The 25,684-nt window shown below is 39.4% G+C and overlaps 1 protein-coding gene across 1 annotated transcript in view; it reads left to right on the top strand.

Annotated features, from left to right (window-relative positions):
* The window catches only part of SHB (SH2 domain containing adaptor protein B), a 58,228-nt gene that overhangs the window by 6,962 nt on the left and 25,582 nt on the right, over positions 1-25,684 (top strand). Inside the window, exon 2 of the mRNA XM_079330836.1 lies at positions 7,205-7,322. Within this exon, the coding sequence (XP_079186962.1) occupies positions 7,205-7,322 (118 nt within the window). The remainder of the gene's footprint in view (positions 1-7,204; positions 7,323-25,684) is intronic.

The following is a 25,684-nucleotide window of genomic DNA, read 5'->3' as shown; positions in this document are numbered from 1 at the left end:
GGAAGGGATGCACAAGGATCACTGAGCCCAGCTCCTGGCCCTGCACAGCACCATCTCCAAGAGTCACACCATGTGCCTGAGAGCATTGTCCAAACACTTCTTGAGCTCTGTCCGGCACCTTGCTGTGGCAGATTCCTTGAGGAACTGTTCCAGTTCCCAGCCACCCTGCCTGAAGAGCCTTGTTTAATACAGAACCTAAACCTCCCCTGACACAAGTTCCTGCAGGTCCTCAGAGATCTCATGGATCCTAAGTCTTCATGTAACTGATGCCCTGAAGTCTGTGTTGGCAGCAGACTCACGTGATATGAAAATAGCACATTTCAGTAAGGACAGTTCTGCAGGATCTTGCTCTGTCATGCTGGAGTGCATTCCCCCATTCTGTAGATGAATTTGTGCTGTAAGTGAATGTGGAGTTAGTCTGATGATAGTCTCTAATTCATAATTCTGCAGCAGGAAAGAATTAATAGGGCTCTGTTCAGATCAAGTGCATGTGGACACAGCTGGACATGGCTGGTCAACAGTGACCAATAGGGGAGTGATACTGTGAGGGCACTAAAACAGGGCTGAGTGATGATAATGGTGAGAATCAGTAATAAGGAATGAATTTTACTTGTTTCTGTAGATGATGTCTGAATTTTCACGTGGGTATGTGCAGGAGCTGGTTTGGGTAACTTTGCATGTCAACACAGAAGCACCAAGACTCCAAGCATATCTAAACAGCACTACAGGATTCTGCTACAACTGTGGGGTCACCATAAATGCAGTTTTCTTACTACTGCATGATAATGCACATATTACTTGCAGACTTTTCTTTAAAACTGTCCAGATGAGGAAAGAGGTCTGCATTACACTATTTTACATATCCAAGTTTAGGTAAACTTGCACACCAACTGTTACATTAGGATTGCTGTAAATGTACACATGGAAGTAAAATCTTCTGTAAGTTGAATAAAGTTATGCAGTTTGTTGTGATTCTAAGGTATTCTATCTCTAATTAAAAAAATTGTCACCACAAGTACTGTATGAAAACTCATGTAGGTATTTTAGTCTGATTAATGAGGAGAAAGGATCTAGAAATTAAAAAGATGAAGCCATGTTTCTCTTTTTAGACATCAAGTCAGCATGAAATCTCTTAGTTCACAATCTAACCTTGTGGCCGGTTTACCACTGTATTTGCTTGGATCACTGAAGGAATGTCTGCTTTTACCAGACTCTTTGCTCACCAGCCTCACTGACAGTGGGATAGGAGAGAGGAGAGATGTTTGTGTCTCTAAACACCTTTGTATATGTCCTTGCTTGTGCCAGCCGCTGCCTGGTGGCAGAGAGTATGGTTTGAATTTTCACTCCTTTTCTGCCCTGTGTCAGTGTGGTTGTTTCCTTAACTAACAGTATGCTAGGCACTGTTTGGAAGTGGAGGAAGTGATATGGGACTGAGCCAGTTGAACCAGCAAAATCATGGATTCTAGCAAGAGAAAGGAAAGGACTGTGCTGCAGATCTTCCTGAATAGGTCACTGGTTTTGTAAATGTTAGTTAAACAGTCTATTTACAAGGAAACAGACATAAGGTGTGGTTTTGGAGTAGTTGTGCATTGTCCAGGAAGTGTGGAAAATTGTTTTACAAAATATATTCTGCTAATGACATTACATGGGATACAATTTTTTTTAAAGTTTTTTTAGGCTTTTTTTTTTTTTTTTTTTTCCCAGCACCTCAATACCAGTTCACAGCTCTCTGAGAAATTTAGGCTCCACGTTTCCCAATTCATGTTTCTATTACCTTTTAGAAGAGGTGTGTCAGTCTCTGGAAGTCACTGCTATTAATGAGGCCTGTGATTCCTTCCAGGGGCAGAGCTACTGCTGGTCTTTTCAATACTTAAATTTAGGACCAGAAGGAAAGGTTTTGTACACACTTTATCTGTAGGGTAGTCCTCTAGAATCATACTCTTAATTTCTGACTTGTTAGCAAGCTGTTGAAAGTTCTTGATTTTTTTCTCAATTACCTTAAGGAGTCTGACCATGTACAGATCACTCTGTTAGCAAGTTTTTCAAGGCTGTGAAAAGGTACATAGGCTACAGAGAGGATTACCCAACAGATTATTGAATTCTGTGCTTCATGGAAGAAAACCTAAGTAAAAGTCTTTGTTAATATGGAAAACAAGTCAAGACCAAACTTCACAGTCTTGCTGTATGCAGGCTGAGCTTTGTCCAGGCTTCAACATCAGTCATATTTCTGTTTTGTAGTTGCCTGAATATTACATGAAAATATAGGGTTTTTTTTTTTTAAGAAACATCTGTTTAAGGCATGTTTGGGACATGAGATCTGGAGGTTGCTTGAGGTCAAAGAGAGAAATTTGGAATTTGTCAAAAATCATGCTGCAAAAAAACCCCGAAGCATATCCCTACAAAAACTCCCAGCCTATACAACACAACACAACACCAACCAAACAAAACAACACATCTCCCCCTGTATAATATTGTTAATCATTGTTGGCCACCATTGTTGTAACAATTAGATGAATAGAGCACCTCTCACATGAGCAAAGGCAGAGCTGAGATTGATCACCCTGGAGAAGAGATGGCTTTGGGGTGACCTAAAGGGAGCTTTGCACTATCTGAAGGAAGCCTACAAGAAATCTGGAGAGGGACTTTTTACAAGGGCAAGTAAAGACAGGGCAAGGGAGAATGGCTTTGAAATAAGAGTAGATTTACATTACATTTTAGGAAGAAGTTCTTTACTGTGAAGGTGGTAAGGCACTGGCACACATTACCCAGTGAAGTTGTGGATGCCCTGTCCATAGCAGAAGGGCTGGAATGATATGATTTTTAAAGTCCTTTCCAACCCAAGCCATTCTGTGATAATATTGTGACTTCTACTGTAGCTAGGGACTGGACTTTTGTGAGTACAAATTCTCAGAGCAGATAAAGTATTTTCATTACATTGTGTTAAATGTTTTAACTGTGATGTTCTCAGAGATATATTCATAGTTTTTAAGTGCCCTTGCCTTCTGTATCTTTGCTGACAGACACATGCTCCCATCTGAGATACTGGTGCACTTAATGTACCCACAAATGTTGAAAGAGGAATATATGGTCTGCCTTTATATAGTTATTTAAATTTGTGCCTGCCCATGGCAAGGAGGCTGGGACTAGAGGGTCGTTCCTTCCAACCCAAACCATTCTATTATCTAAATATTGGTAATATAATAATATATATTATTTAATAAAAATAAATCTTTAAGATAAATCTCCCGTAATGAATTCCCCAAAGGCCTGGTGGGCAGGAGACATCTTTTAGCTTTTTTGCTACATGTTGTTTATTATAATTCCTCTTGGATTCTTCTAGAATATGTGTCCTTAATCACAGTAGCCACTAAATTAGTGAAATAGCTAACAGTTCTGTGCTGACGTTGCTGTTTGAAAGATAGCTTGATCTTCTGTGTTTCCTTTCAATTCAAAAAAGGGATTATCCCTATTTTTTCAGTGTCATGAGTTCTCATTTGTTTCCTTCTTTTTCATTCCCTTTAAATTGTTTGGTTTAGTCAGATAGAAGTACCTGTGAAATTATGCAGTTAGGTGTGTTCTTTGGTTTCTTCCTGTGGCTGCATATGCAAATCATGCTTTTGTATATGCAAGTACCCATTTAAACTGGTATTTAATATGATGATATTTGTCAGACTATTTTTTTAAGACTGTAGAAGAACAAAGACTATGCATCAACAGTGAAGCTTGCAACTTAGTTAATATATAATGGAGGGATAAACCAACCACAATCTCAGCTTGTATTTAATTTTCTGGGGGGTGGAGTGATTATTGGGTTTTTGATCTTGTATCTGCTAATTAACTTTCTAGCTAGAGTTATGGTTTTAATTTGTCAACTTGTCTGGTAACTGAGCTGTACTCTTTTTCTCTGTCTTCAGACTTTTAAATAACAACCTGCTAAGAAGACCCCCTGCAAGTGTTCTCTAAATCCTCATTGACTTATTTGGATACCTGCACTTCAATTTATTTGTTAAAGTTTCTTCTGCTTGATGTTACTGATGCCTCAAAATACTACTACTGCATCTGCAAAAATAGAAAATAGTATCATATGTGCATGGGATGCAATAGAACAGGCTTGAATAGAGCAGGAGTCAGTAGTTTGTGGGAGCTCACGTAGCCTCACTCAGAATGTGTATCTTGCATTCTGTCAAGAGATATGCTTCAAGTCTTTACAATAATCCTGACAAATGCAGCTGATTTAGACATTAATTTGGAATCTGAATACTGCCTTCTGGGGGTTTCTGGTAGCTCTGTTTTCATTTTGACGGATAGGATCTGTGGGAAAGGTGGCTCAATTTGGCAGAGCAGGGAGCCAGATTAAATTGTCCTGATCCAGAGGTCAGCCTGTCTTTAGCTGTGCTTAGAAAATTTCAGCCATTACTCTAATTGTGTCCAGGGTAGATGTGGCAAGTCCAGCATTAGATCCTGGAAAATCTGACTAGATGAGACTTCTAGGAGGGATGCATTGGTAGACAATGGATGCTGTCCATTATCTTCTGCTTCCTGTCCAGTGTCTGTCAGTCAGTAACATGAAAAATCAGTTTGGAGACAAGTTGAACACGTTTAGCCATTTACCTTGGAAGTGCACTAAATGAAAGCTGTGGAAAGGGCACTGCATGCAGTAAAAATAATTCTCTGAAATAGGGATTGTCAGAAGGAGTTCAGACATTTACAGTAAGTATAATATGTGTTATATGTTATATAAAATACTTTATAATAGAATCAACAATCATACAATTTGGGTATTCGAGCACTAGGTTTTTTTGAAACAAGTAGAAATACTTGAGACTTCCAAGAAGTGGAGAATTTATAGCTTTTATTAAGTATAGAAAAAATAGATATTCAGGCACTGGCCAGCTGCTATATCTAGGCTGAGATTTACTGAATTTTAGTATATATGGAAACAGTAACAGTCAGCTGGGGAGTCCTGACAGTTCAACATTGTAAATCCACTTATAATAAGATATACAGTTCCAGGAAAGGTGAAGCAGGCTGCTCTTTCTGCCTCAGTGCTGAAAAGTGGTTTTGGGATTTGCAGTGAGAGAATGTTGTTTAGGTTGGAAGTTTTTAGGTGGCTTTCTTGGGCGGTGGTCTTGTCTGGCAGCATCTTTTATGGATAATTTTCCTCCTAGAATACTTCGGGTAAATGGAGAAGAAGAAACGTCAAGTTCTGTGCCAAGTCTGCTTTCTGTTTTGTGTTCTAGTACAGTTTTATACAAAGGATTGGTGAGTGTTATGTGTCAACATTTGCCAAGGAGAGCAGTACAGAGCACATGCTGCACCTAGCAGCTCTTGACAGGCTCAGAGCAGAAGACAGCATGGATGGCATTTCAGCTGCATTTGGAAATAAAACTGCCCTTGTGACTAGGAGAAATTACTGCTGCATGATACACATTGTAGTCTTTGTCTCAAGTGTGTGCAGCTGCTGTCACTTGATTTGCTGCTTGGGCATATGTTGCCAAATGGGGGGAGGGGATTTTTCCTTTGTGTTAACTGTTTTTCGAAATAATGAGGGAGTAATTTTGGACACCAAGCGAAAGAAAGAATTATGTTTCCCTCTCTTTATGATCTGTGTCAGTCTGGTGATTTCTGGTCAAAAAAAAAAAAGCTTCCAATCACCTCAAACCCGGAGTGGAGGAAAACACAAAAAGTATAATTAAAATGTCAGTCTTGGTAGTAAAATAAGCAAAATAAGCAGTATAAAATTGCAGTGTGCCAGTGTTGCAGGACATGACTAATAACTCTGAAGTGTGTTAGATGTTTTGTTTCCTAATCTTAAAGGAGATCTGTCTTTCCTAATAGAGGTTCATTTATTCCATGGCACTTGTGCAGGTGTTTGATCTGTGAATACTTGTGTGTCCTGTTTTTCTTCTCTGACTGGTGGGGTATGCTGGCTGCAGGAGACAGAAGCAGATGCAACTTCAGTGTTTTAGCTGGCAGTGTAAGCCTGGTTCTTCGTTGAAAAGAATTAAACTGTTGGAATAGCATTATGCTGTAAGTCTTATTACTGCTGGTCTTAAAAATGTAAAGTAACCCAGTTGAAAAATCCCTCATAAATAAAGTAAGCCTTCAGGGCAGAACCCTTTAGGCTTGCTCTGCTTTGAGTGATGAGTTGGACAGGGTGATCTCTTGTGGTTCTTTCCCACCTGAATAATCTCATGACTTTGTAGGGATTCTAATGTTGAAGCCTGCCTCTGCCTGCTTTGTTTGCTTCAGACTCTTTTGCCTGTTGTAGATTAAATCTCTGTGCTCTGCAATAATTCTCATATGAGGATTTCTGCCTTTGCCCCAGTCCCCTTGTCACATCCCAGAAACAAAGATTAGCTCTACCTCCTCAATTATAGGGAGTAATGATTTCTGACTTTGACTGATGATAAAAAAACCCCATGTATGGGACCTACACAGCATACAGTGGTCAGAAAATCATAGTAATGTAAGGTGAAGTGTGAGATTTTCTAACCTTCAGATTTTTTTAGTCTCCTAGTGGAGATAGAAAACATATTCTGACAGATAATTTCTTTTTGCTGTCTTTTGTCTCAGTTCACAAAATATAAATAAAATTAATGTTCCTATGAAAGAAAGCATGACACAGATGGGTTCAAAGATTTAAGTTTAGCCCAGAAGTTTGTTTTGTGTCCTGTTTTTTTCAGGTGAGACCTAAAACTAAAAGGTTTTTTATTAATGCAGTGAAAAGAGTAGCCTTACAATACTTATTTTAAAAGTTTCTAGCAATATTTTCAGCGGTAGCTCATAAACCTTAAAAGCAGAGGAGATGAAATATGTGCAAGGGAAAGAATGCTTTTCCCCCCTGTATATTAGCAGACTTCTCTGAAAAAATTTGCAGTGGATTGAATTTGCTGACTGGTTGGCTCTTTCTAATTTGTCCATCCCAATTATTCCACTGTTTGTGCTAGTCAGAAATCTTTTTGACGTGGCGTCTGCCTTTATGAAGTTTCCAGTATGAACAGGAGCACACTTCTATTTCAGTACCATTTAGTAGTTGATCTGTGGCAATTGTGTATTTATCCTCTGAACCAAGACTGTGCTTTGAAGACAGATAGAATGCAGCCAATGAAGCTGTTTTTTGATTTGCTAATAGGATGCCATTGCCTTCTGCTTTGCACACCTGACTGGAGACTTCAGTAACAGTTGCCTTCCTGTCTTTCAGGTATTGATAGCTGATGACTACTCAGATCCGTTTGATGCCAAAAGTGAGTTAAACAGGATGGGAAAAGGGGAGAACACTGGCTATATGGAACCATATGAAGCCCAGAGAATAATGGCTGGTAAGAAAAGACAGCATGAGCTCCTGTTGCATGGTAGTTCACATATATATTATAGCTGCTATATGAAACAGAAATGTCCTTTGGCATGGAATACTGTGTTTCTAAACATGCTTAGGTAGGCAGCAGCAAATGTGCATTTTCCTGCATGTACTTTTATACCTAAAAATACCACTCTGTACCTTGCTTTTAAATATAGAAGTTCTGTACTGTCATGTGATAAGATGAGAAAATAAAGCAGTGGGAGTTGAAGTGTGTATTTCTGTTCTCAGCAATGTGAAGGCTGTCATCTGTGTTTGTGGTTGAGGTGGCCAAAGCATGACATTGTGTTATTCCACTGAAAAACAGTTGATCAGCTTTCTTATGGACTCAATCAGATTCAGACTTCTGGTGTCAGAGGAGTGCTGCAGAGCTACATCTTTCTAGCTTCCTTCTTTCCTTCCTTGCTTCTCTGATATTTTTTACCAATAGTCAAAATGAGACACTAAAGGATGCCTGTGAGCCTTTAATTGCTATTCTTGGTAGTGTCCTTCCTTTTCTGTCATATAGGGAAGTCGTTAGTGGTGATGTTGTTGTATGCCTTTGGAATATTTGAACCCCTTGTACTGACATTATGCACCTCTATTTTCCATGTCTTTTCTTTATCAGGATCAATATCCCACTTGTTGGCTGTGCAGTCTGTAAAATGTTCTGAGGTATGGGGGCCATATGTTTTTAATTTGTGACTATTTGACCAACACATATCTCTGTGCAACTCAAATGTACGTTTCTTGGATTTGTACAGCAGGTCCTTTTTTTCTCATTTTGTGGTAAAAGTCACTCTTGTGCTCGGTTAAGTTGATTGTATGCTTTCCTTTTCTATTGGCAGCTCCTGTTTTGGGCCCTCAGGAAAGATTAATCAGTGGGGGAAGATGAGGCTGTTGGATGCAAAGATCCTTTTTTCATGCAAGTGTTCCTATTTTTCTTTTCTTAAAGCATTTCTGAAGAGAGACACAGGAAATGACATGGAAACAGTTATTTGGAAGTTTTCAGTACCTCATAGAAGGGCTGGGAGCTATTATTTCTCATCAGTGGAAATCTATTTATTATAAGTCGAGGAATTTCTCAGGAAATCAAATTAGTCCAAATAATTTCTTGTTCTTTACACAGCAGTGATGAGGATTTGTAATTTAAACTAACAAGTTTACAGTGCATTGGCTTGTTTCTTCCTGCATTTAAGACTGGAGTTTGTTCTCTCTCCTTTTCCAGATTAGCCATAACAAATGAGATATTTAGTGGATGATACTGGATGGCTTGGCTGCAGTCAGGGACAGTAGGTTTGTGAGCCATTGCAATTATAAGACATCCTTTTGCCTAATTGGTGCTTGGTACAACTGATAAGCTGTTATTTCTATTCCATGTTACTATAAAGGAAACATGAGGAGCTCTCAAAGATGCTAAAGGCACTTTTGAAAATAGGGTTTAATTGATTATAATGATAGAGCAAGTGTTCTGAATATTCATGTGACTGAGCTAGTAGAAGATGATTGATACACCTGTGAAGATGTTTAGTGTTTTGAGATCTGGGTATTTAGTTTCTGGTCATCTTATCCTAATGTGAATAGAGAAGGTCTCCCCATAAACCTCCATGGCATCAGGTTATGTTGACTGAATTCAAACATGTAGTTTTACGTGTGGGGATATTTTATTGCTTAGGTGTTGCCTTTGCACTTTGCTTGATAAATGATAATCCGAAGGCATCTTGTTGGAAAATTTTAAAGGTTCTGATTATAGTTACTGAGTGAGTTCTATTGTGTATCTTCTGCTTCTGAAGAAGACCTAATGACTGAAGTTTTACTTGCCTCAAAATATTTACTGCTATGTTATGTTTGTTAGTTTTGTTGTCTGATGAATAGAACATTAGATGGCTATCTGTTTAGCCTGGATAATCTGATTAAATCTTTCTGATTGCATTTAACGTGACTTAATCCTTGAGAGAGGGAATTTGTGTAACCCAGTAGAATGCACAGTAGGAGAGACAGAAAATGAAACAGCTTTTTATGGGTTACTCCCTGTTTACTGGTGTACCCTAACTTTTGTACTCTGGGAACCAGTGGAAGGGTAGTTGAAATGCTACCCTAAAACTTTAGTTTTAACGTACTATGTGCTCCTTGAGTTAGTAGAGGATTAGGCAAAAGCACATGTCCAGTGAAATTAGACCCTATGATTTCAATGTGAGAAATTAAACTTATATCTAAATAGAAATGCATGTCATCTGAAGTAATTAATGTTTTTATTCAGAGCTTATCCTTTCTTCCTAAAAGTTCTGTTGTCTTGCAGGAATCAGGCAGTTTGTTCTGAGCTGATGTTTAATTTAAAAGAAAAGATAGTCCCTGAGTTGATTTATTTCAATTAATTATTGAAAGGTCTATCTGTTCCTATGCTATCTGTGGTTAGACTTGGGTTCAGAAGTTTCCTCTTCTGATAGGGACCGCCAAAAATACTGTCTCCCCAGATTTGTGGTTGTGATGACTAGGAAAAAGAGCAACCTTTATGACAAGATTTTGGAAAGACTTGACCTGAGGCTAAGGTAGAGTGTGTTGATAATAAATGCATGTTGATAAGAAGCTATCATCTCTTGTCAGCCAAACACAACTGCTGTGGTATTGATATTCGTAAGTGTTTGTCCTGTCTTCAGGAAATCCATGCCAAAGGTTCAGAGAGAATCCCTGGCAATCCAGCTCCTGAAGTGCTGTAAGGTGGGAGTCTCAGGTTGGCTGGGTGTGCACACAAAGCCACAGTTGTTGCATCTTTGCCTGTTTGGAGATTTCATGTCCCAGAGCAACCACATGAGTATAAAGGAAGTTCTCGTGGTAGAGGGTGTGAAGTATCCTGTACTATGCATGAAATGAGATTCTGGACTGGCTGCAATCAAGCATGCATGACAGATAGGTATGATGCTGATTTCTAAGGATCCTGAGTAGGAGGACCTTACTTCTCTGCTGGTGCCAGTCTGTAGCTGCTGCAGTGACATGTGGCCTCTCTCAGAAACAAACCTGTGCTGCTTTATCTAGACTGTAACCAAGCATCATTGCTTGGATCAGGTGTAGGATGTTCTTCATGCTTGATAGAGAGCTCTGCAGAGAAGCAGTGGCTGGAGATGCTGCATTTGAACAGAAGTAAATGGCTGACACACTGTCAGGTCAGAGGTGATCCTAACATCCAGGCTTGTCTGTCATTCATTCCTCTCAGAGAATGCTAGTGGAAGAGAAGCTGGCACTTGAGTATTTACTCCCATCAGCCTACACTGAATGTCAAATCTTGGAGAGGAGTTTGTTAGTTTTCTGTGGTAATCCCTTACCTGAGAGGAGAAAAGGCTTCCTCAGTTTATGGATATGACTATGGCTATGGTTGGGGAAAATATGTGCATTTTTTTGCCTTTAAAATCCCCTGAAGGTCATAAGGCCCTATTCTACCTATATTGTTGTGGCCATGCCTTTCCTCTTTGTCCTGACAGCTGTGTGTGTTGACATAGATATTCCAGGCATCCTCTTTCCGACGGAATTTACACCAGTTCTCAGATTACATGAAACATTCGCAGTCAAATGCCAGATCAAGGCTGTCTATACCACAGCTTTCTGTTCTGCATCATAGAATGCATCTAAGACTTGCCTTTAGAGAAGGATCCAATTTTGGATCATTATTGGAGATATGCTGGTAGGCAAACTAGGTTGCACCAAGAACTGTGTCATTTTAAGATATGATAAAGAATACTGGCTACAAGAATGAGTTAATACCCAGCATCTGTTGTCCTACTTGGTGCTTGGATTTGAAGAGAGCATCTTGCTTCCAAAAGGAGATATTTTGTGCTCTGAGTAACCTCTAAAGTTAGCCTGATCAGAACAGCTTATGATCTCTTCAGTATGAAGTATCTATTGTGATACATGCTATAATATGTAATTCAGCTTATTTAAAAATCAGTAAAATTAAGGTAATTTTAAGTCTCAAAATAATGTGGAACCATATCATGAAAAATGGCTGGGTAAGGGGTGGGGGTAGGTCTGGTGAGAGAGGAAGTAGAAAGCATTATCAGGATGATAAATAAATGCATGTTGGCAAAATTTATTTTTTCGGGATCAGGAATTGCATTTTCTGTTCTGGAGAATGGCCAGGGAAGGATAGATAGGGAAGGCTAAGCCCTTGAGTTAGGGCAATGATTTGAAAGGTGAGTTAAGCACGTGGTACATCAGTGCCTTGATTTCTTATAGATCTATGAATGCCTCAGGTCTGCCCTGACAGTCTTGATGTACATCACATTATTCCTTTGCTTTTATAGGTATGACCTGGGACTGTGCCAGAGACATCAGCTTCTTTAAGGGGTTCTGGCCTGTGGTTGATGCATCTGCCTCAAGGATATGGTAGCCAGGGATAAAACCCTCTTCTTGTGTCTCAGAACTCTAAAGATTTAAATGGGCAGCATTTCTGCAGTTGCTTTCCTGAGAAGTAACATACCATGTAGTATCCTCATGGAGCAAATGCTGTTGTGTGCAGACTTAGGAGGCTATCATAGAACTATTGATAAAATACACATTGTGCCTCTGTTCTGATCAAGGTAAATTTAGGCATCCCTGAGGGCATAAAATATCTCCTTTTGGGCAGCCAAAGTAGGTGTTACAGTAGGTGTTAGGAGGAAGGAATTAAATGTGATATTGATGCATTTCTGACAAGAGTCTAGTCATACATTTGTCATGGGGACTGGGCATGTTAGATCTTGTAGGTGGGATGTGCTAACCTTTGAGTTCAGGGAAAGTGCATTTGGTGAGTCCCAAATCAACACAGAAGCATGCTGCCACTACTTCTTGAGCACTGGAAAATCTAAGTAAGTCACAAAAAAGCTTCTGGCCGTAAACAGAAAGCTGAATTCATATTTCAAACTGAATAGATGAGCTTGTGTGCATGCTTCAGGACTAGGCAAGTGATGTGGCAGAAGGATCTGTGTACTGGACCTCAAGAGCTGGAATCTATTCCTAGGGATGATTTAGAGCACTAGGGTGATGGTACAGAGATACCTGATCTCTTGCCTGTGTTGTTCAATGTATTCATCAACCTGAGCAATTACACATTTGCACTACTAACAAAAGTGAACATAAACTAAGGGAAGTGTGTGATGAGGAAGGGCAGCATTTTCATCTGGAGGGGAGCATTTTTTAAACAGGAGCCCCTTTAAAATGAAACAAGGGGTTATTAGAGAGAACTCCAAAAGAAAAATCATAGCTTTGTTTATAGCCTCACGACATTAGCATTCTCTTCCTTTTTCTATGTATTTATCATCCTGTCTCTATATGCATTATCCTGTGCAGTAGAATAACAGTGAACAAGTCTGACTAGCTCATAGTTAGAGGTTTGTACTTGGTCATCTTTCCATGAAGATGCAGAAAGCTGAGACTCCTCTCTAGGTGCAGACAGTGCTAGAAGAGTATTCCTGCATTTTGCTGCTGCTTTCTAGGGACTGAGGTAAGAGTCCATGGCTGCATCTCAGTGGAATCTCTAATGCATGGCAGCCAGCCTAGCAAAAACAGTGCACCTGCCTTAACTGGGAGCTTCCCTTGGACATGCTGGGAGAAGCAGCTCTTCATGCAAGTTTTCACTGAAATGCTGGGAGTATGGAGAAAACAGTATTCCCATGAACCTGCACCTACTTCAAAAGGTCTTGGGTGTCGTTTCCCTTGTAACTAGAAAGGCTGTTTTTTTGTTCAGACATGTAACTTCATCTGAATAGTCACATACAGCACATTGGTGGTGAGTCAGATCTTGTAAAATTCTTTACCAGGTGGCCTCTGGCATGTTGTTTGTTGGCACTGAGTTTATAGCTGCAAATAATATAAGAAGAGCAATGATAACTACTTTGATAAAAGCTTTGATTAGGATGCCTAGATTAGCACGTACAGCATGGGAAGTTTAGGAAGAATATTTTTGGCCTATTGAAAATTACTGAGCCTAGCAAGCTAACCATATCTCTAAGCACTGTAGTGGCTCTGGGTAAGATTTGCTGTTTGGCTGTGCTTGAGCATAGCAGACAGCTGTAGCCAACACAGAAGAGGCAGTGTGTTTGTCCACTAAGCTCAACAGCTGGCATTGTTTTCAAAAAACTTTAAGCTCCTTCTCTTATTCCTACATTTGTGTGCTTCAATTCTAATTCTCTTTGAGGATCTAACAACAGGCTAAGAATGACTGGGAATCAGCCCCAAATGTGAATAGAACACATGCTGGTCATTCTAGCAGAAAAGTTTTAAGATTTTTTTTTTCCTTTAAAAGTATGGAAAAGTGCATGGTAACTCTTCACTCTTAAAATTCGATGTGCTCTCATCTCAACATTTGCAATGTGGAGAGCCACTGGATAGGATTTGAAGGTCAACAGCACACAGAAGTAAGCTTGTGACTGGTAAGAAGACAGTTTTATTTGTGTTAAGAGTTTCCTATAGAGTAGCACGGAAAATCTTGGGAAGTTCTTCCTAGAAGGGACAAAGGAGGGATGACTGATGTGCTCTGACCATTTCACCATTTTGAGCATACTGCTGGTGTTGCTGTCACCTACTGCTATCGTGCAGTGCAAAATTCCCTGTAGCTCATGAGAAGTGAGGACATATGCTCTGAACAGCTGTGCTTTTTCATTAAAGTATGCTTAATGCAATATTAATTAGAAATCTCCTAGGCATCAGCATCTATTTCAAGTTTTTTCTTACTTAATTTGGAGTTTGGACAGACATTCTACTGGGCAATGATTAAAAGGAAACAAATTGTCTAGGAACAATTACTGAAGAGAACATCTTCCTTGGTATTAGGTCTAATGTGCATAAATTGAGAGATGGTTGAAATAGTGCTGGACCTGATTCAGCTCAAATCCTTACATTCTCTCAGCAAGGCAATAGATCTCACACATGCTGTGAAACCTATCAGTTTACAAGCATGTTCAGTTGCCAAGATCACCAGTACTTCCCTTCCTGTCCTCATGAGCACTTCTTACCCCATCAGTGATTGTGAGAAGATAAAGCCAGAAAGGATAGAACATGATTTCTCATGTCATGAGAGACTGTGATGTGTTGCGGTTGCTATAACTGGGTGCATCACTGGGCTGGAAACCAGCTATGCATAAAATTAATATAATTTCTTTATGTTTAAAGGTGTCTTCTCCCCTAGAAAGATTTAAGGTGTTCTCGCTAATGTTTAATACTAGATTTTTAATTTAATGTTGGTTTTGTTTGTGGTTTTTTTTCCCTGTTTCAGCACCTTCATCTTGCCTTTTGATTTGATAGACTCTGGAAATGGGCTTAATGTGAAACTTGAATCACACTTGAATCATTTGAAGCCTGAATAAAAATTGAGTTTTTCTCAGTTTCTTGACTCTTACTCTAATTATGACAAAGTTTATGCCCAAAATAATGGTAACAAGATGTCCAGAACTTTGGAAAGATACATCAGAATTATAGTAGACTACTTGAGGGTGCATGTTGAAGGACTGTAACTTCATTCATTCCATTTACCTGCCCACTGTCTGATGTATCTGGCCTATGTACTTGTACTTAAAAAGCAAAGTGGAGGAATGGATGCTTGGATGTTTGGGAAAGAGAAGCCAATGAGCTCAAAATTATGTTTAACTTTTGCCTGCAGTCTGGAAGATTTGCGTTGGCAAAGAAGCAGTAGTTGCAAACCATTTTTGATCAAAATGGTTAGTTTGAGAAAATCTACTTTCCTAATCCAAGCAACATCTGTAATGTAGCATGTGCTTTTTCCTTGGTGCCTACATGAGCTTTGCATGCAGTGTTGCCTGTGGCATAGGGAGTTATACTTATGTTTCTTCATATGCTGCTTTGGTTCTATGTCTGTTTTCACCTACCAGTTACCTCTACTCCATCCTCATCCCAAGATAAGTTTCAAGATTTTGGACTGCTTTTCTTAAGAGCAATGGTGCTTTTAATACAGGATGTGAATTGCCTGTCCCTTCATGACAGCAGTGCTTCTGGCAGCAGTTTGAGTAGCACTGAAGTCTGTGTGATCCAAGAGGATCTGTAATTGCAGAATTCCAGCAGCCATCTCATGAGAAATACGAAAAAGAGAACTGTGACCCCAGAGTGAAAAGAGTTCAGTAAATTATTCATTGGATACATTATTCATTTGGTTACAAAGGTGAAAGAACTACTGATTTCTCATTTTGTGTCCTGCTGACCTGTTCAACTCCTTTTAGTCTCCCTCCCATCTCACTTCTACCCTCCTCTCCCCAACTCTTACCCTCTAGTACCACGTAGGTTGAATTTGAAAGTGTCTCATTTCCCTGGTCATCCAGTGGGATAGAAAAGATGTACTTCATCTTGGTGCAAAGGATTCTCTTAGGTAGAACATGTTTGATCATGAATGTATGACTGTGAAGTGATCCTCTGCCTGTCCTATAGATATTAGTGTGAGTTGTATAAAACCGTTAAATTGGATAAAGAAAATAAAAACTAAACTGTTTTGAATTTTCCCTCATAATCAGTCCTCTGTAGACTGTGGTTCCTTCTGATTTAATCAGTGTTCCATCTGTCTTTTCCATGCCTGGAAAGGCTTAGAGGCAGTGAAATACAAACTGAAATAAGAAGTTTATTGAATACAAGGGGGAAAAAAAATCTCACTATGAAGACAGAGGAGAAGGTTACCTATGAGATGGTGTAGTCTTCATCTTTGGAATTTTTCAAGACTGGACTGAGAAACTAGAATGTTTATTTACCTTATCTGACTCTGTAGTTAAAACCTGCTTTGAATAGGACATGGAACAAGATGACTTCCACTTCCTGAGATCTTATTAACCTACCTTATCTTATGATCCTGCAACTGATTTGTGAAAGTGAGAAATGGTTGTGTGAGTCAGCATATCCCAGACTGGATAGCTGGAACCCACGTTTGTTTGGTCTCAGTAGAATTCCAGCTTTACCACCATGACCGTATGTTCCCAATAGTAATCCTTTTAAACTTTATCTCTGGGAAGACCAGACAGGTGACTGTGAGGCACAAGGAAACAGTCTGAGCAGGGGCTTATCCACAAATATTCTGGTTTTTTGGAGGTAACCCTAGACAGGCAGAGTCCATGCTGTTGCAGGAAGGGAGTGTGGTTCTCGACAGCTGTTCACTCTCCCTTTGTGGGGGGAAGGAGCAGAGGCTGAACAGATGGGCTTCCAGACTGCCCTTGGCCTGTGTGTGCACTTCTAGACTCTGCTGGCCAGAATTCTTCTTGCTTTCCAGGTGGAGGTGTGATGGAAGTAGAGGTTACTCATACCATTTGCCATAGCAAAGGAAGGGAACACTGTAAACTCATTTTGGGTCTGACTGGGAGGAGTGTTATTTTATTAGGCAGGGGGATATCAGAGATACATCTTGCCAGCTTATGAGTTCAGCTCTCAATCTTCTCAAACTGGTGCCAGCTCTATTGCATCTTGCAACATTGCTCAAAAGCAGAATGTGAAGAATTTGTTACATGAAGAATCGGCAGTGTATGGGAGATGTAGACTGTCATTGATGAGTTTTACAGAGATTTGTTATATGTAACTGTAATAGTGATACTAAAAGAAAAAATGATACATGCATTTGGGACAAAAAATTATACAAAAATCCCTTGTTACACTTGTATGTATCTTCAATTATGCTTTGTTTTCCTTTTCTCTTTCCTCTTATTCTTTGGCAAGGAGGCTTTTAGCCAAAAGAAATGTGAAAATGTTTAAAAGCAGTGAGTTAATAAACAAGCTAGTGTCAGGATGACAACCCTGGGAATAGATATTTCTGGCCTAATCTGGATTTGTTTTTTGAAGGCAACTAGTGGACATTACATGTGCTGTGAAGTCAGAAGGAATTTGTACTCTTCCCCCATCTAGCCGTGCTCAACTCAAAGGTCCTGCATGGAGATCTTTTTTTAGTCCCCCTAAACTAGTAAGTTTTTTTTTCTCAGAAGAACTTTCTCAATCATTCTTTCATATTATATTCTCATTTACTCAAATCACTTTGGCTTTTTTATCTGCACTGTACAGAAGAGTTAAGTAAGCTCAAAAAAGCTGGTACAGGAAGTATTAGTTGAGCATGAAGTAAACAGAATAGCTCTTTGAAGGAACAAGATGCCCTTTCAACTCTGATATTTTGTCTTCTTTGTTGTGCTTAGCTTGCTAGTAAATGAATAAAATTTTTGCTTGCTGGTTTTGCATCCAGATTCTGGAAATGCCTAGTGGCAAAATATGAGTGAAACCTTCAGTAAATGAAGTCTGTGTCTGACATCAGCTATAGTGTAGTAGTTACAGTTTCTCCTGTGCCTTTTTCAGTCAAGGAACCCAAACCAGATGACTGCTTTTGCATCCTTAAAAGTAAATGAGTGCTGAAGATTGAACCAATTGGTTCTGTATGTACTTTTGCCACAGAGACTATGCATCTTGCCACATTGGCTTACCAACAGTTTAATGTGGCTTCACAGCAGCATCATAGAATGAACTTAAAACTTCAGTTAGAAGTGGTGAGAAACACAATCTTTGTGCTCTTTGCATTTTATGTAGGGTGGCAGAAACACACAGCTTCTATCCTTCTCTGATTTTTGGCTATGAAGAACTCTGCTTTAAAATGCTCTTTTGGAGGAGCTCAAACATTTATGCAAACCCAGCTGTTCATTACCATTCTGGCTGCTGAAATTATTAGAGGCAGTTGTCTGCAGGAGCAGCCTGTTCTTTTTGGCTGAGGTCAGGTAAGCCTCATCTGGTTTTGGTGAGTGTTGGTGTGCTGATATGTGCATTAATCTGTTATCCCTATTCAGGTAAAGACCTTGGAAGCCTTCAGTGTGTTTCTGCTTGGTGATGGACTGTGTTGTGCTACTGTGACTAAATTTGTTGAATAGCACCAATGTGCAAATAGGAGATGGAAATAGTCTGTCTTCATCTGGGCTTGAACAAGGCTGTGCATTGTTCAGTTTCATGTGTTGGTGCTTTGAAATGAGAGAATCCACATACATCTTGGTTTTATGCAGCAGGATGTAGGCATGTAAAACTGATGCTATGGCAGGTTACACTAGCAGTTAAGAGCAGAACAGGTAAACCTGGAGGAAATTAGGTTTGCCTGAAGGAACTCAGCTTGTTTTCAGTTCTGCATTCATTTTCTGTGGACTGGATAATTTGAAAACTGTTGTGATGAAGCAGTGGGTTTTGTGCTGTTCTGGCTCTTGTCTTTTGTACAGTTGAACAACAGTTTTACTTGTCTAGGATGGGCTGCAAGATAGAAAAGTGTGAGCTTTTTCTAAGAAAGTTCTGCAGCAGCAGTTATGGCTCTAATGCAGCCTGAGATTGTCTTGAAGGTGTCAGTGCCTCAGGCTGCTGCCTCAGTTAAAATAGGAAGGTGAAAGTGAGATGGAGCTAAAAAAAGGTGATGTCTTTCATGTATACATTTGATTTTGTATTGTATTTTTGCTGAGTAGCACATTCTGTTGCCCTTTCCTTTGGCTGTGATATGCACCATCACTGAAATTCTGGCATCATGGTAGAATATAGAGCATAAGAAAATACAGCCTCTCCTAGTTATTTTTTAAATTATCTTTTTCTTTCCATCTCTTAAAACAAATAACAAAAAACCCCAGCAAAAATTACAGCCTTCCACAATTGTCTCCATGGGTGTGGTTTTGTGCATTGTAAACGTTTGCACGTACACTGGCTGGTGGTTTAGAGATGCATATTGTAAAGTGAGAGTGTAACTGCTAAATTAAAAAAAAATTAATAAAAGTGTTTACTCACTTGTATGCATCAGGATCATGATTGCAATGAACTCTAGTAACATGTTATTTTCTAACTTGACCTAAATGGAAAATATTAAATATTTAAATATTAAATATTGCTCTTCTGGATTTGTGATACTTCCATTGCAAGAGGTGAAAAAAAGTACTGATTTATGATGTTTGCACATGACTGTCATTTGCTTTCTTAAAGCACCTGTTCTATAATGGTTCTGTGCTGAATGCTAACCAGATTTATTTGCTGTTATGTATCAGTGTGAGCACAAATGCTCTTGAGTGATGATGTGATAGACTGTATACTGCATACATTCAAACACTGCTGCATGTTCTGTACTGTTATATATGTCTTGTCCAAGGGGAAAACCCAACACCGTGTAGATCACTGTGCAAGTGGGCTTTTAGCTAGAAATGGACATCCAGTCAGGGTTTACCTAAGCAGTATAATAACTACAGATAAATTTTCCCAGTAATTTTGGTGTTCATAACCCTGACACTTCTTCTGTTCTGTCACTTCATGCATGCAAGGCCTTGGATTGTGATAAATAAAATCTATGGTAACATTTAATGACAACTGAGCAGTTTTCTTTATCTAATCATGGGAAGGTAGAATTCTAAATTAAATCATTTTTTCTCTTGGGCTGAACAGCAAATGTGGACAATTTTTTATGTCTACATTAATGATCCTTATGGTATGCATTGCAGGACTGTGATGGACTTTAAATTTACATTGGGGTTTAACATTTGAAGTTATATCTGAAAGCTTGTTATGTCCAAGAGATGGTGGTTCACTTTCATTAAGGTCAGAATTCCCACATTATCCCTGTAACTCAGCTTGAATGACAGATCAGGAAGATTGCAACTAGGACAATACTTCCCTTGGGGAAAGCATGTGAAAGTGAAAATTGCAAATACCCATGGTGGCTGATCTCTGCTGCTTGCAACTTGCCAGTTGGAAAATTGCAAATTATCGCTGTGGCAAATGATCATTGTGGCTGTTCCTTGCAGTGAGCAGGAGAAAAACCAGATGGTTTGGCATGCAGATGCTGTGTGGCTTTTAAGTCCTGCCAAAGCAGGAAGCAGTACTGATAGTGCCTGCTCTTCCTGGAATGCTGGTTGAAGAAAGAAAAGGGAAAGAGCTCTTGCAAATGCATCAAATATTGCTTCCAAAGCTTTGAATTCTTTGTTTTCTTGGCATTTTTCTTAAAAAAACCCAAAAACTAATAAAGATAAAACAATAGGCATTAGTCATCAGGGAAGTTTTAGGCTGAGTTGAGTTGGTAGCTGGGGGTTTTGGGGGTTTTTTTTTGGTGGGTTGGTTTTCAGTTTTTTTAATCATCTTGACACAATCATTCACAGGCTAGAGGAAAACAATGCACAATTCACATTTCTGAGTTCCTCTTAACGATGTATCCACCAGTCTGTGGAATAAATCTGTTCTAGGAATTATTAAGTAGGAGTTCTTCTCCCTGCATTGTACTCTCTGCTAGCAGGTAGTTAAAAGAAGATAACATACCTCATCTGGCTGAGAATACATCTCATCTGAGTTTGTTATATCAGATATGACATTTCTTCTGGCTACAAAAGTCTTACCTTACTGAACCATGTAAGTTGTACCTGTAGGGAACTTCTTCCCACTATTTGTATCACAGGGAGGAAGTCTGGAGGGAGGCCTCTATCTGCTTATCCTTCTCTGCCCTCTCCCACATCCCTGGGAGGCCATGCTCCTAGGTTTATCTCAGTTATATGCAGAAAAGTTAACTCCCTTCTGCTTAATTCTCATAGAATTAAGCCTCCAGCTCTCAGGAAACAGTTGCCTATTTGGTCTTGGTCGAATAAATTCTCTTTTCCTGATATTTGGTTATTCATCGCAATATCGTTCTGGATATATATATATATATATGTATATTTATACTCATTAAAAAAATAAGTTTGATCAGCACTTATCTGATTTGATTCTTTCAAGTAGCTTTCAGCACACAGAGACTCTCACAGGCAGACACAAGGCAAGAAAATATCTTCCTTCTGTGTGAGTGTTGAAGAGCATTTAAATAATGTTTGTTTTTTCTTCCACACCTGTCCTGTCTCAAGGTGATTCCTGTGAAGGTGGGATATTGTGTGTATGAGGAGCACTGGCAAGGGCTGGGGAGGCATCAGTAGCAGGCATGAGCAGCAGGATTGACCTAACTGAAAGGACCAGTCATATTCACTAGAAACTTCTCTGTCCTGATATGGGGCAGTTTCAGCTTGTTTAAAATAGGCATTTAAACTGTGGTGCTAGGATGGCTTTCAAGGAGAGTTTATTCTGTTTGTGCTAATCTTGATGCAAATCTTTTGAGACAATGTAGGTTGTGTCCTGGTCTGATGAGAGCCCTTGACTAACTGGTGTACATGGAAATCCCAGCACAGAACTCTGTTTCACTTCTTTGCTTCTGTTCCCTCTTAACAGAAGAAATGAATGTTCTTTTACACAGCTTAGAAGTCTTGGAGTATGGAATAAGGATCTTGAATTTCTTTGTTTGCGCTGTTGACACTTGGATAGCTCTGTTTAGGCCAAGGAACAATGATCCTTGAATCCCAAAGGTCAGTACTCCAGACAGGTCAAGAAAACCTACAAACAAACTAGGAATATAGCACTGTGGTGTGGCTGGCTGTAGCAGCATCTGGAGTTGGCTCTTGATCAAGCGGCAGTAAATGTACAGACTTGCAGAGTTTTTTTTAATTTTTGTCCCATCATCTAAATAAAAAGGGCATCCCTACTCCTCCTCTGTATTTTACTGAAAAATGTGCAAGGAGTAAGTATGTCAGCAGGACCAAAGCACCTTCTAAGTGGCAAAGTCTGCAGAAATCAAGAATTTTAAACTGGCAGTTAAACAGTTTAATCAGTGCTTACTTATCAGAAAATATGTTGTTGAGGGGGAAGGCTTTATAGAATAAATTTCTGCCTCCATGGAATTAAAGAAATTTAATTTTTTTATTTCTTTCCCTCTGCCAAAAGAGCAATATATCTCCAAGGATAATTTTCATGTCCTTTAGAAGGAGTGCTGCTGTCCTTCCAGACCACCAGGATTTAGGTTTTCTTCTCATGTATTTTATTTTTTTATTCAAGTATGCTTTGACTCTACCAACACCCACCCCTTCTCTTCCTGGCTTTTCCCACCCACAAAGACAAACCTGTGCTTCCTGTCTTCTTGGGCAGGGTAGTGGTTGCTTTTTGTCATTCAGTGCACACCTTCTGTGGAAAATATTAATGTTGTTTTTTGCTCCTTTATCGATACTTATCATAAATGATCCTCTCCCTGCCTGCCCCTGCTCTGACTGGCCTAACAACTTTTCTTTATTAGGATTGTTGGAATGTAAGGTTGCTTTGAATGCTTTTTCCTGGGGTAATGAGTCATATTTGGACTTTAGTAGTATTTCTGGCGTGATGCAGGCAATGTGAGATGTTGGTTTTCACATCATGCAGTTATGCCAAGCCCTCACAGGGAACAGGGGAACAGATTCCTGGAAAGTTGCTCACCTCTGAGTCACTTGGCTTCTGTTTGGAAGAAAAGATGAAGGAAGGAAGGTCTTCTCATATCCAGCTTTTCCTGCAGCAAAATATGGAATAATTGATGTTGGGTAGCAGTTGCTACAGTCTCAAAGCAAAACAACCCTCCCTGCCACTGGAATATAATTGGTATTCCCTTGTGTCCCAGTAGTTGGAGGCATCCAGCTGGATCTGGAAGCAGAGGAAAAAGCAGTTTGATTTCTGGTGACCTGAGGCAAAATTTGAGCAGAGGTAAAACCTAGCTTCTCTAGTGAACAGGCTTTGCAGTAATAAAATGAGAATTCTGCATCACAAGTCCTGAAATACTTTCAGACTGTCTTTCCAAAATGGATGTGAAGAGAAACATTAGTGGTGAGGATTGGGTATAAGCAAGCAGTTTGCTGAGTATTTTGACCTATTTATCTGGGAATTAATTAAATGGAAACAAGTGTTCATATCAGGGTGATCTTTGCATTAATCCATCTTATGCCTCCAGCAAACTGGCAAGTTACTGGTTGATGTGTTGCCTACCCATACACCTGGAGCAAACAGCTCACTGCCCTTCAATGTGGTTACTTGCCAGTTCAGTGATTTTCCATTAGAAGCTTCAAGAGCAGAACATGAGTAAAGTTCAGAAAAATTTATGCCTTGATAGCAAGAACTTCTGCAGATGGGACTTTGTTGTCTGTGGTCAGATCTGGCCCTTTACCTGCTGGAGGTTGCTAGACTGTCAGGGTCATGTTGGGGGAAATGTATCAGATGCTCACCAGTACCTCTCAATGCGAACCTCGGCATTTTCAAGTTTCCCTCTCTTTCCAGTGGTAACTTCTGGTTTTCAGTGACAGGTGAGAATATAAGGAGTGCAACTGGCTGTTGTCCACAAACAGGCCTTGTTCCTGAGTTATGTTCTTATGTACCTATTTTTTCTTTTTTTTCAATATGGTATTTTATTTTTCCTGGACTTATCCACAAAAAGCCAATGTGCTTATAGCAAGTCCTCCCTTTTAGGGCTTTTGAATATAAAATGTTTGAATCCACATTCCGAAAGTTCTGCTGTTCATATTTCTGCTCTGACTATCCCAGTTGAAGACAGGTTAGCGTGTTCTCATTGCAGAAGCACTCCCTCTCTCTATGGGGAATTTTGTGTATATAGGAGGAAAAGATGCAAAAAGTGGACTCTGTTCAGGGTCTAGCTGTTTGCTTGCTTGCTTGAATTAAATACCTGCATCTTTCTGATGGTAAATGTTTGATCTGTCTGTTTGAATTGAAAAGTTTTGTGAGTTCCAGATAAAATCTCTTCATTGTTCAGATCCTGGTCACTGGAATTATCTGGTAGATTTGAGTGACACAAATGTCTCAGTGAGAATAACAGCACAGTATTTGGTGTTCACTGCAGGCTGGTTACAGTTTTGCCTGTACTTAATAGCAGGTTGTGTTTTTTATTTGGTTAGTGGGAAACTAAATCCAGGTCAGTAGGATTGAAGTTGTTTAAATGTTGACTTCTGGAAAGAAAGCAGAAGAGAAGCAGCCATCTGGAGGAGACCTGTATGTAGTCTGGATCCAGAGGTAGAAGGACAGAAATTCTTCAAGCTGACAGCTTGACAGCTGTCCTCTGTACAACCTTATTCCAGCACAGTGTTTATATGTTAATGTGTGTTAAATAAATGAATGAAAAAATCTACTGGGCTTCCTGGAAATAACTAGGTATTTGAGCAAATTTAACTGCATGCAAAAACGACCTTGAAAATCATTATACTTACGTTAAAGGGTTTCTAGAAACAGCTGCTTGTTGGAGTTAGGAGTATTTCCAAGTATTTTGTTTCATGCTTTCTAAAATAGGATGAAACTTTAGGCAGCAATGTGGCCGAATAAACTCTGTGGATTCTCTACTTTTGGATGGAACTGAGTGCAGCTAAATATCCCTGTAAAACCCCTTCAGTAGAATTTTGTTCTCTGTCTTGAGTGTTGCTTTTAGGCTTGTCAGATACAAAGTATGTTGATAACTCTTGTACTTAGCTTAAAAGTCAATGTCAGTGCTAGCTTTTTGAAAGTTGACCTTACATCTTAGTAGTGTTTCCAGCACGAGACCTTTGTAGTCAGATTTGTCTCACTAGGACAGGGCTTTTGGCTAGAGAAAGCAGTTGAGCAACTGGTAGGACTGTCATTTTAAATTGACACCAGTCTTGAAAGCTGTAGCTGAGATGGAGAGTGTTCTGGTTTATGACTTTATCAAACTGGTTTGTTACCTGATATGTGTGGAGACCAGTGCCCTTTGAAATCTGACATACTGGCAAGTCTAAACAGCTTTATTGTGCTGCTGTTGATCAATCTGTAAGTGGACTGTATCCACTAGCACTATAGTTTTCCCTGGTTTTCAGTGGAGCATGCATAAATTACTGTCAGAGTGATAAGGAAGCACCTATGTCTGTCTTACCACAAATGTTGTGATTTGTGGCATGTAATTTGTTTAAAAGGTTTCCCAATAGAGTAGCAGAGGCTGAAAAAATAAGGGAATTTTTATTTTGTCTCATATTAGATGTAGGCAAGCAAGATGTGCTGTTACTGTGATGCAGGAACCTGTCATTGCTTCTCAGCTGTCTGGAGTCATTGTTCTTGATCTTTCACCACACAAGAGAACAGAAACTCTTGCAAGCCCTTAACTTCAGGGAATCTCTTTAGAGCTGACATTCCTTGCATGATTGTGGCAGTAAGACTCCTGCATTTTGCTTGTCTAGTGTTTCATGAAAATAAATGTTTAAAAGGGGCTGTAAAATGGCACTGAATTTATTACTGCCTGGTGGCATTTAGAGATGTGCTTGATTTGGGAAAATGGGCTTTTATATTGTCAGAATTTCTTTTTAATAGTGCAGCTACATTGCTTGACTTCTTATTATTGTATGCTTGAGTTTGAGATGAAAGAAATATCTATTGGCATCTGCCATTATAGAATGATCTGTTTTTTTAGTCTGTTGCATCCTTTTGGAAGGCAAGCTGTAGAAGTTCACTTGTTGGGTTCTGTAAGCAAGTAGTAATGTTTTCCACGTTTCCTTTTTTTGGTTTCATAGCTGTTCTTCC

The sequence above is a fragment of the Erithacus rubecula genome (genome assembly GCF_903797595.1).
Source record: "Erithacus rubecula genome assembly, contig: SUPER_Z_unloc_1, whole genome shotgun sequence".
In the NCBI taxonomy this organism is placed as follows: Eukaryota; Metazoa; Chordata; class Aves; order Passeriformes; family Muscicapidae; genus Erithacus; species Erithacus rubecula.
This window is presented reverse-complemented; position numbering and strand designations above follow the sequence as displayed.